The sequence below is a fragment of the Chelonia mydas genome, chromosome 8 (assembly GCF_015237465.2).
Source record: "Chelonia mydas isolate rCheMyd1 chromosome 8, rCheMyd1.pri.v2, whole genome shotgun sequence".
Lineage (NCBI taxonomy): Eukaryota > Metazoa > Chordata > Testudines > Cheloniidae > Chelonia > Chelonia mydas.
The window spans coordinates 3324416-3336865 of NC_057854.1; the positions used below are offsets into that span (position 1 = coordinate 3324416).

The 12450-nt window shown below is 46.7% G+C and overlaps 1 protein-coding gene across 2 annotated transcripts in view; it reads right to left on the minus strand.

The window, feature by feature from the left end:
* The window catches only part of CYFIP2 (cytoplasmic FMR1 interacting protein 2), a 75071-nt gene extending 62621 nt beyond the window's left edge, over positions 1-12450 (minus strand). For both annotated transcript variants that reach the window (XM_037906539.2, XM_037906538.2), the window contains exons 1-2: positions 12316-12450; positions 1801-1953 (exon numbers count right to left, since the gene is read on the minus strand). In XM_037906539.2, the coding sequence (XP_037762467.1) occupies positions 1801-1917 (117 nt within the window). In that variant the 5' untranslated portion in view covers positions 1918-1953; positions 12316-12450. The remainder of the gene's footprint in view (positions 1-1800; positions 1954-12315) is intronic.

The following is a 12450-nucleotide window of genomic DNA, read 5'->3' on the forward strand; positions in this document are numbered from 1 at the left end:
CTTGGGGCCAGTCTGCCCTATTCAGTCAGCCCCACCCCACTACACCTATGCTGGGCGTGGGACTTAAAAAAAACCCAGGAGACCCCAGCAGTGTAGGGCTGTCTGCGGAGGAGAGCAGGGAGCGTGAGGGTGGAGGAAAGCCCAGCAGCTGAGCGCTGACTGGGGGCGGAGGGTGGACATGCTGCTCTGGCAGGACCTGGCTGAGGGCAGTGACCTGCTAAGAGCCCTTGGTAGGAGGGTAGACCTGACCTGGATGATGGAGGCTAGTCAGTCAGACAGGCCTTTGCCACTGGGAGGATGCCTGTAACAAGAAAGCTTCCACTCAGGGACTGTGCTACCCCAGAAGTGGGCTGGAGGCGATGGTGGGCGCAGGCTGAAGATCATTGTGGGGAAACTGAGGTGGAAGTGCTGCGATGCCAGGTCTTGCTGCGAGGAGATGCTCTGGGACGGTGAGGTGCGTAACAAGTTCCTAGTAATATGAAGTGGCAGCTACTGCAGCCACGAACACCTGCTGGGAGAGCTCCTTACTTACAGGCTGACCCTACTGACAGCGTGAATAATTTGCTCCACCGAGGACCTCAAAGCACGTCACAAATAATAAATAGCTGAGCTTCCCCATGCCACTGTAGGGTAGGTTTTATAGAACCATCTTAGAGAGAGGAAAACAAGGCACAGAAAAGTACAGGGACCCTATAGAGAGTCAGGGGAAGATCAAGAACCCAGGAGTCCTGACTCTCAGTCCCCTGATTCCAGGCAGACTTGGATGTGAACTAATCTAAGATACAAATGTATGATGCTGCTCCCCTCCAACACCGTCAACAAAACTGGCTTTGGCGAAATTGTATTCACTTCAGTAATTCATTCCTCCCAGTGCCTGGATTAAGAGTAGAGAAATAGGACCATGAGGCCGCTCTCCTCCTAGTGTTACAAGGGGATCTGTAGTGTAACTGTCGGGCGATTAGATATCTACACAGCACATGCATTTCTGGGATAATGTAGCTGGGGAGAGCCAGCCTGAGGACAGGACTGGCGGGGTGGAGGGCAGTGGTGAAGGCTAGCAGCCAACCCCCGGGTTAATCATGATAGGGAAACAGGCTTGACCAGTTTATCCAGACTCAGGTTAGCCCAGGTATTTTAGATTCTACCCTATTCATGCCCGGGTGGGCTCCCTGCAATGGGGCTGTCCTGGACGACTGCGCTCTGCCCTCCAGCATGCTCACAGGAAGCTGGCCAGGAAGGAGTAAAAATACTTGACAAGTAGACAAATTAGAAAGGATGGCAGGGCTGCCTCGGGAGGGCTGGAATTTGACCCACAAGTGCCCGTGGAGCTGATAACTTGTACTAGATGCTAATGCTACAGCACGAGTGCCCTATCTGACCGAGTGAAACGAATTTTGCAATCCTACATGCATGACAAATCAATCACTGCCCACATAGTTACACATTAACATGGGGAGCAAGCCAATCGAGAAGGCAGGAGTGGGGGGGGAGGAGAGTAAATATCCACATACTATATATTACCTGGTGTATATATTATAAGATATATGCACTACATAGAAAGAGGAACCAACAGGACCTGTACACAGCAAAGCAAATCTTGTGACCTTTTACTGTTGCAATAACTCTCCTCTGTCCTGCATTTTCTCCCATACTTTGCTCATTTCTCCCATACATTTGCTCTGTCCTGTATTTTCTCCCATCCCTTACTCATACTGGTCTGCAAACAACCATGAACACCTATTAGGAGTTACCATTCTAAACCTCGCCTCACCGAGCCAAAATCTGGGAGCTGATACGTACCTGGTACATGATGGAAGAGGGAGGTGGCTCGATGCATGGCTGCTGGTCTGGCAGTGGTAGCTCCTCCAGCAGGTCCACATTGGACAACGCATCTTCCAGCGTGACGTGAGTGGTCATGGCTCTGGATTTTCAGACGATGTTAGGGAACATTAGCTAAAAATTCATAGAAAGGGAGTGAAGGGAAATGACCCAGCAGAACAAACCCATTCCTTGTCTGGCTTGCATTTCAAGCACCATCTCAGGTGCCCTGTCCAAACAGCAAGCTAATAGGTATCAAAATGTTTCCAGTATTTAAATGAAAAGATATTGCCAGAGACGATAGCTTAGAACTTATCTCCATGAGAGATTTTTGCATCGGGGCAAAATCCTGAGTCTAAATGCACTGCACTGGTGTGAACTGGGCCTTGCTCTTGTTTACTCTGGTATGAAACTGGTGTAAGCCCCATTTTACATCAGTGCAACGTATCTACTCTGAAAGTGTGCACCAGCTTTGTGACAATGGTGCAAAAATCCCTAATGTAGACAAGCCCTTAGGGCGCTACGCCTCAGGTTTTAAAATACCATCAGACCTTGGAACCACGGGGTCAAATCCCCACAAACCCGATTCATCCCTTTGAATGTTCAAAGTGGATAAAAAGGGTTTCTATCACCCTTCTATCTTTGAAAAAATGCAGTGCAAAATAGGAAAGCTTCATTATCTGCCAAGTGGTGCATGGGGCTCTAACTCCTCTTAAAGCCCATGGGAGCCCCATGGCTAGATTGTCTCTGAAGGTTTCCCTGAATCCTGTGCACCTGTATCTCTTTTCTGGTTAGTGCCCTCCAAGTACAACAAGCATAAGCAGATCTGAGAGCCTGGACTGACAACCCAGAGCCTGATCTGAAGCTATCTAGTGGCTAATTACTGCAATTTAGCTATTGTACTGCCACACACTGAGGCCCTGATCCAAAGCCCACTGAAGTCAGCAGAAGACTTTCCATTTAATTCAATGGGCTTTTGGATGAGACGGCATGTTTCATCTTTTTTTGTTGATTGCACCAAAAACTGATGTAGGCAGATGATGAGGCTGTGAGAGCTGGCTTTCCTACAAATATTTAAGCCTTTGCTGTGTTTTTATTGCTTATCTTTTGGGATCCACAAGGCCCCATTGTGTTTCTGCCCACAGAGCTGTAGAATATGGGAAGCTTAAAGGTGGCTTAAATTTGGGGTGTATTGCGAACTGTAAAAATTACAAACTGTCACTTTAAATCCTGAGAGGATTCCTGGTCCTACTTGCAGGCTACAAATTGTGTAGGAAGCATGCAATCTTTGTCCACAGCAGTCAGTCTGCAAAGAGCCAGCCTTAAAGGAAGGTGGGGTGAGTTGTGCCACTCTACTTGAGGGAGCAACCTTCTTTCTCTCTCTCTCTGTTTTTAGTTCTTGTGTGTTTAAGGTTCTGGATTTTAAGAAACGAAGTCATGTTACGTGGCAGCTGCCCAGAAAAGATCAAAACATAAAACACTCTAATTTCTCATTGCAAACCATCAACATAACTAGAGTCACCTTTGCACAGCCCCCTCTCTTCCTGTGCTCAGCACAGCGAGGAACTCATTGAGAATCAGGGCCTATATTTTTATTTATTCAACTAGCTTCCAGGTTCTACAATGTCTGAGCCTGTCAAACAAAACCCATCTACCTGAGCTGGCACTGGTCAACCTCAAACTTGCAAGACATCGGGGGGGTTCCAAATAGTCTGCATGAAATGTTTAATTCTCCTCTCAGTACATACACAGAGCTCTCACTGACAGTCATGGGGTTAACACACATGCTAAGGGAAGAGATGCATACATCAAATTTAAACTACCATATTTTCTGCCTCTCTTTTAAGATTCAGTGCACGTAGTAGGAATGAAGGAGAAGACAATCCCATGCTTACTGAAATCCTTTGCCATTTTAATTCTTCTGTGCAAAACAGTTTGATACAGCAACACACCGGAAAGCACAAATTGTAAATGAGTCAGGTGGAAGCATGTACTCCAAAAAGCAAAGAGGTAATTTTAGAACAGCTCTGTAAAATGAGAACCGCCAAACTGAGGGACACACACACTGAATAGAGCTTGAAATGTTGAAGTTTCAAATGAACCTCAAAGGAAGCCAAAGTGAAAATCAAGTTTATGAGCTTGGGTGGAATGCAGCAAAGAAATAAGTTGCAACCTTTTAAAAATGCTTTCTCCCTCTTATGATTCTATGATTCTTGGAGAGCCTTGGTGAGGTAGTATCTTCTCCCTTTTGGTGTTTTCTGGTTCACTGAAGACCCCTCAGAATGTGAAAACGCAAATATCAGAAGACTCATTGCAACCCCTGCATCAGCCATCCATACACTACGAAGGTGATTGTACAAAGGGAAGCAATACTTTTTAAAAGTCTCATTGGGAGCTGAATTTTGTGCCGAATACCCCCCCACAGCTTGGCTAGTGGGGAATCCAGAGATGAAATCTCAATTTTCAATCTTTCCTCTACAGTTCCCCTTTCAGAACTGAGGTTTCCCTTCAGATTGCAGCACTAAGAGTGAAGTATGAGGACTTACATCTCAGATCTGGGAAGGACAAAAGAAAATGTGTGTCCAGGACATGACACTAGCACCTCACACGCAGAAGAATACAGCTGAGGGGTCTGTGTGGTGTGTGTACAGTATTCAGACATCATGGTGTCACTGAAATAATGGTCCTGATGCTCCACTGCCCTGTACCTTGTGTCTTCATTTCTGCCTGTGCAAACACAATGCAGAAAACAGGTAGAGCGCTACCATTCTATCTGGTAGCATTTTGCATCCCACTTTGCACCGGCATGAATCACGACACAAAGTGCAAGGCAGTGGAGAATCAGGCCCGATGCTTTCAAACTGAAGCCATGTAGAGCAAGCCATCTGCTGAGAACAAAACTACCCCATCCTACTGACTCGATGTACTTTCTCTTTCATCTTCCATCCCCTTCTGCTAAAATTACTGTTGCAAAGCACTGCAACAGTTGAAACCCTATTCCCACCCTGATACGCTGCAGTCAGAAACAGCTTCCTCTTTGCCCCAGACGGTGCTAACGGGCACTGCACCTGCTGATCGAGGAGGGGTAGGCCATATTTGCAGGATGGGGGACTCTCTGCTGGGAAGCAGGGACTCTGAAAAAGATTTGGGGATGGTGGTGGAACATGAGCTCCCAGTGTGACTCTGTGGCCAAAAGAACTAATGTGATCCTGGGATGCTTAAACAGGGGAATCTCAGGTAGCAGTAGAGAGGTTATTTTACCTCTATATTTGGCTGCTGGAATCCTGTGTCCAGTTCTGGTGTCCACAGTTCAAGAGGGATGTTGATAAATCAGAGAGGGTTCAGAGAAGAGCCACGAGAATGATGAAAGGATTAGAAAACCTGCCTTATACTGACAGACTCAAGGAGCTCAATCTATTTAGTTTAACAAAAGGGGAATGTTAAGGAATGACTTGATTACTTAGGGAACAAATATTTAATAATTGACTCTTACATCTAGCAGAGAAAGGAATAACATGATCCAATGGCTGGAAGCTGGAGCTGGACAAATTCAGACTGGAAATAAGGCATACATTTTTAGTAGCGAGAGTAATTAACCATTGGAACAATTTACCAAGGATCAAGGCGGATTCTCCATCACTGACCATTTTAAAATCAAGAGTGGATATTTTTCTGAAAGATCTGCTCTAGCAACTATTGTGGGGCAGTTCTGTGACTTGTGCTATACAGGAGGTCAGACTAGATTATCGCAATGGTCCCTTCTGGCCTTGGAATCTAGGAAGCTTGAATCTTTCTCAGTGGTACTGCTTTTCTCCAGCCTGCTCCCACCAGACTCTTTCCAAACCTCATTCTCCATTGCCTTCAGCATCTCCTTTTCAAGGTTCCCAAACCGAGCTCTGTACCCACCTCTGCTTCTTACGTCCATAAGTAGCTGCAGGACTGGGGACGTGGGCAGGACAAAGAAAGAAGCAGACCATTTAATACCATTGTATATAGCCATGTATCCCAGCTTTATTGTAGTCTTGTTATTTCTCAAGCTATAAGGCAAATTCTAACTACTCGGTGTTAGGATGAGACCTTTGGGGGACAAATTACCCCACATCTGCCAACTGTGGGGTTCTCACCCCTTCTTCTGAACCATTTGCTGCTGACCACGGTCGGGGATGGAATACTGGACTAGATGGACCGGGGATGGACTGGACTGATGCAGTCTGGCAATTTATAGAGTCATAGATTTTAAATCCAGAAAAGACCATTCATGCCTCCTGCATAACACAGGTGATTGAATTTCACCCAGTAATTCCTGCATCAAGGCAAATAAGTCCTGGCCGAGCTTTTGCATGTTCTTCAGAAAGACTTCCAATTCTGACTTAAAAACTTCAAGCAAAGTCCATTGGTAAATGGTTCCAATCGTTAATTACCCAATTCCTATATTCCTTTAAATTAATTCTTCAGTGTTAACACACTGTGAAACTTCTCAGATCTGTTCAAGTTTCTATGGGACTTTTATTTGTATTTAATCAAACATCTTTATTAATGTTTTTGAGGGCAAGCCCATGTTAGCGAAAGCATGAACTGTGAAATGGCTTGATTAAGTCAGAAAATACAAAGAGGTGTCATTGTATGTGCCACTTGCTGGGAGTTTACCAACAACTGAAAATGTTGCTGTGATGACCTGGTTACTTAAGACAAACTGAGCAGCTGGAAAGGTGAAATTATTATCTGTATTGCAGTAGCATCTGCAGCCCCCAGTAAAGGTTCAGGGCCTCATTGTGCCTGGCACTGTACACACACGTAATGCAAAGCCAGTCTCTGCCCCAAAGACCTTACAGGCTACGTATAGGAAAAGAGGCAGCAGGAAGAAACAACGAACGGATGAGGAGAGCGCATGGCAATAGTGAGACCGTTAGGATTAGTGTAACAAGCTGTGGTCACAGCCCATCAGCGGTCTAGCTGTTGTCAAGTGTTTGGTAGGCGTCATGACAATAGATGGATTTAAAGGAGGACGATGTAGTGGCCTTCTGGATTTAATTAAGAAGGATTTAATTAAGCTCTTGCGTGTCACCAGAGACTCAGCGTCCAAGTGCTAATTGAAATGTTCCCTACACACAATAAAGCACAACAAAGAGGTTTCCTCAGAAAGAAAAGTAAAATCGGACAGTCCCTTTCCTGATTGCCATTGCAGCTGTACACACATGGGCACAAGAACAAAAGAATATGCAGCCATGTCTGTTTGTAAGGCAGCAGCAGGGCCTGGTGGAGGGGATGCTGCGCTGGGTGGCGGGAGATCTGGATTCTAACCCCACCTCTGCCACCGACCTACTGGGTGACCTTGGCACAGCACGTCCCTGCCCTGTGCCGCTCTTTCTCCTCCCACTCTTTGTCTGTCTGGCCTGTTTAGATTATAAATTCTGTGGGGCAGGGACCATCTCTCACTATGTGCCTGTAGGATACGTAGCATGATGCAGCCCTGATCTTGGATGGGAGGCGGAGAGTGCCTCTGGGTGCTACTGGAACACACATAATAATAGCAATAATGAGAAGCTGAATAATCTTCAGGATGAATACTCAAGGGACCCATCCTTGCATCCAGGGGAGAAATTCTTGCTTGATGAGATTTAGGGGTTAGGATCGATGCTTTGCTTCTGCTGAATTGTCTTTGTTTTATTACTGTAGATTCATACATAGCCCTGAAAAGCCAGGAACACCTCCTTTTTAACCATTTTACTTGGGGGAGGGGTTTTTCTTTCTTCCCCTTCATGGTACTGTACTCTGGGGAACTTGCCCATGGCTGTTCTGAAGATGAAACAAAGGGCTGTAATCCATGCAATATTTTCTTCTAATCTGTGGAATTTTGCATGCAAATGCCCAAGCCATACGGAGAGACTATACATTTGAGAGAAAATTAGGCAGTGACCCTGATGCAAAGCAAAATTTCCCTCCTTGTCTTTTCAATGCAAGGTTTTTGAACAGTAATGCTGAGGCTGGAATGGTGAATTCATCTGGTGCTCATCTTTGGCCAGTTAAGGCCATTGTATTCTAACGACCAAACCAAACTAAGGAGAGTGTGTCTTTTCCCAAGAATATGGCAGTGGGGTCAGTGATCAAAAAGCCAACGTCGAGCAGTAACCAGCAGCAGCCACCTGTGCCTCCTGGGCAGGATCTCTGACATTCAGCATTCAAAAGAGATGATTGAGCAGTGTAAAAACGGTTTGAGCTCTATTTGTGGTTCACTGAGGTGTTTCCTGTGTTGTCATGCCTGAGAGATCATCCTTGCAACAGAAATGCAGTCAGCTGAAAGCACAACAGCACACACACCCGGGGTAGATTACTTCACACGTGAACATGGGGCTTTTGCGCCTCATTAATATATGCACGCAAGGTGGATCTTTATCTTTCAGACGGGAAATATATCCTGCCATATCTGTCGCAGATTCAAGCATCAGGGAGCAAGAAACAATCACTTACAACTATCCTTTTTGGTATTTCTCATGTGATGATTCTCTTCCCCGCACCCGCAGGCAGACCAGAGAGGCAACTTTACCAAATGGCATCACACCTACAAACCTCACAGCTGATTCAATAACTTTTGAGTGGCAGCTAAACATTAGCATTACAGGATCCAACCCAAGCTATTAAGAGTTATTTTCATTTAATTGCACCTTTCATCCCAAAGGATCCTCAAAGCAATTTATATCTCCATCACCCATTTCTCAAATTCTCCAACAAGCGGCTCCATGATTTTTCCTATGCTGCCCCTTATGCTTGGGAGGAACGCCTCACAAAATTCCACTAAATCACCACATTGTCCTCCTTAAAACCCTCCTCTGCCATGATACCTACCAAAAAAAACCCCTCTGAACAATGGATAAGCAGCTGGTGTGCTGTGATTGCTGCTTCTCATGCTGATCAATATCAGCTCATTATAACTTTGTGCTCTCCATGTCTAACTGCTTTATAAACCTGGTGTCTCTCATCTTCTACTATTGCAAGCTCTTTGGGGCAGGGACTGTCTCTTTGTTATAACACTGTTGAATGCCTAACACAAAGGAACCAGGGCCTGTAGACTCTATAGAAATAATAAATCTATTCACATAAACACAGCACAACTAAGATGCAGCCAGCAAGTGATATCCAGCACTTTTCACAACAATGGCCAAGGACAACAGGGCCCAGCTTTTCAAAGGATGCCATACTTTAGGAATTTCAAGGCCCATGCAGAGCAGACAGGATCTCAGGCATGAAGCTCTCATCAAAAAGACCCTACAGAATTAACTGCATGGAACTGGATAGATCTTCCTCCGAAGGATAAAGGGATGAGTTAATCCACACAGCATTTCAACTTGGGATTCAAGTGTGGGTCCTCTATTTTATGCCTAAAGCTTAAAACAGGCTCAAAGTATTTGCCATGACATGTCTTTGGACCACAGAGTCTCTTTTAGCTACATCCCTAGCTATGATCTACAGACAAGTCTTGATTCTTCAGAGTAGTATAACTTTTGGGGGAATGAAGAAGCACCCTCACTCAAACGTGGGGCAGGATTCCAAATAACTGGTGCACTATATCCACAAGCAGCCTGCCAGCCAGCAACAGTGAACCAGCTATTTGCTTACCCAGAAGTGTCAGTAGAGGAGAGAAAGGGAGGAAGTGAGTTGTGTTGTTAGTTCCAGTCAGCTTGCCCTGATCCAGCAGATGAGACTCATGCTGGTGCCAAAACAACTGTAAGGGTAGGGGATAGGGAAAGAAACAGCAAGTGCTCGAGGGTGGCACCTTTAGTCCTGCTGCCTGTAATACCATAGAGACCAGGCTGCAGTGTCATGGGGAAACAGGCAGAGAGAGGAGTGGCAAAGTGGGCCATGTATGAGAAAGAGCACAGCTCTGGGGAAGAAAGATGAATTTGTGGTTAGGGCACTTGTCCGATACTTAAAAGACCTGGGTTTGATTTCCAGCAATGCTGAAGGCTGCCTGGGTAAGGTGCTAAATTTCTCTGTACCTCCATTTGCTAGCTGTAAAACGAAAATAATGCTTCCCTCCTCTACAAGGACTTTAGGAGAATACCTCGTCAACGTTTGTGAAGTGCTCAGATACTCTGGTGCTGGTACGGAGATACTCATTTGACCAAAAAATTCATGCAGGAGGCACAAAAGTAAGACAGTCGAGTGCTATTTTGGGAAGACGAGATGTTGCTAAAATGGGTGAGCACATTAGAGTAGGCTATGTCAACACTACAGCCTATGTTGTCATAATTTATGATGCTCGGGGTGTGAATACTTCCCCCCCCCCCCCGGGGAACATAAGTTACACTGACTTAAGCACTCATGGGCACAGCACTATGTCAGTGGGCGAGCTTTTCCCACCGACATAGCTTCTGCCTTTGGCAATGGTGGTTTTATTATGCCGACAGGAGAGCTCTCTCCCATCGGCATTGAGTGTCTTCACCAGACGCCCTGCAGTGGCGCAGTGCATCGGTACAGCTGTTGCGCTGTAGGTGTAGACATGGCCTTAGTCTAAGAATAATCTTGATTGCTAATAGATGGCAAGAAATAGTTGGAGTACTTCCTGTGAAATTAAATGTCACACACAGTCAAAGAAACATCATCGATTGTTAGTCAATCGTTTAAAAAGTAACTTCCTCTTTTTCTTGAAGATATGCAAGTTGATAAATTATTAATTATTTATTATTATTATTATTATTGTATTGTTCCGCCTTGGGTTCCTCAGTGGTCATGTTTGTTGCACGGACCCTGGTCTGAGAATGGAAGGCATCACCTGATAACATAGACTTTGCTAACAAAAATCAACTGTGCACACCAAGGCTAAATTCCTTTCTCTGAGAAATTACTCTGGATTTACACTTGTATAGCAGACAGCAGAATCTAGCCCCAGAAATCTGTCAAGATGACTAACATCTGGCAATCCTGATAATCTATAACATGAGCATGGTTTTTTTTTTCCTTTTTTTTTTCCTGTAGAGCAGGAAGGCTTAGGTGGTTTAGTGATCTGACACAATTAAAGTGAGATACTTGTGATCCAAAAAACACAGCTACAAACCACCATGCTGAAAGCAACGGATGACTAGGAGGGCCAAGCTATGCAATATCCTCTTCCTTGCCACAGTATAAATGTTCATCTCTAGATGCCACCTCCCGCCCCCAAACCCCAGCAAATACACAGAAGCAAGCACAAAGGTTTCAGTTTGCCTCTCACTGCTCGTTCCTGCAAAATCCATTCACTTCTTTTCACTCAGGACTTGACTAGCACCAGAGCGGGAGTTAACTTGTTTCCCCTTATTTCAAACCCACTCAAACGTCATGGCTTTGAAAGTTCGACTCATCTTGCACATCGTGTTTTGAAAACGCCTTATGGCTGAAAAGTGGCCGTGAGTTTAAATGATAGGAGGAGAAGAAAAGGTCTGCAAACTCTGGCTGGTCTAGTGATGAACCAAAAATACATTCTGCAAAACCACATATTCCACAAAGTTCACGTCCATAATTTCCACCCTCAATTCAAACTGCAGCCTCTTCTGTCTGCTCTCTTTCAGTGGAACCAGGGGGACACTATGACTAGGGGAATACCTTTTATGATGTTCCATGTATTGTTTGGGTGTTCACCTCTGCTACTCCCTTGCTCCTGTTATTTTCTCTTCTGACTACTGTGCATCTCATCCGATTTCCCCTGGAGCATTCCCGCTATTCATATACACCCAAATCACTGTGTCTGTGCAGCATCTCTCTGCTAAAATTCTCTAATTCAAAGCTGCCATTATTATTAAACCATGAGCAACTGGGGCTGGGGGGGGGGGGGCAGCTGTGGTTTTTGGTTGCAGTCAGGAGGCGTTTGCTCCCTTGGCTCCCCCAGATTGCAGCACTTCCTTCCAACCACTAATTCTAGTTTATCACATTTTCCGTCCGGAGTGAAAAGGAAAAAAAAAATAGGCTTTTTTGACTGCCTAGCGTGTGCCCTAGAATAAACAAGGAGGCAGTGAATATTGCAGGTACCCGAAGCATTCTGGGATAGATCATCTTGTAATCGCGTCCGCACGGCTAACCCGGGCCCTGTCTCTCTCTCTGCCCCAGGGGGACGGCAGCACCTGCCTCTGGTGCTTTGCAGGGGGGAGCCCAAATCCCCCCCCCCTCCCCCCCAGACGGTGGCACTAAAAATAAAACCAACCCAGGCCAGCAAGGCCAGGGGCGGGGGCCGCGGGCATCCCAAGCACAGCCCAGGGCAGGGAGGTCTCGGTGGAGGGGGCGGCAGCCCAGCCTCTGCCAGGAGCCCCGCCAGCGGGCAGCCTGCTCCGGGCTGGCGCGGCCGGGGAGAGCGGGGCGCCTCGCGGCTCCTGCCCGGGGCTCGCCCCGCTCCGAAGCCGGCTCCCGCGGGGCGCTGCCCGGTGCCCGCGCACCCCGGGCAGGGCGCAGAGACGCGGGTTCCCGCGCGGGGCCCGGCCCCGGGGCCCTCCGCCCGCATCCCCCCGCGGTCGCCCCGCTCCGCCCGCTTACCGGCCGCGGGGAGGGATGCTCGGGAGCCGCCGCCTCTCGCTGCCGCCTGTCTCGGTGTCACACACACAAAGCGCAGGAAGCGGCTGCTGCAGCCCGTGCACTTCCTGAGCTCCTCGCTGCGCGCCCCGCCGCGGG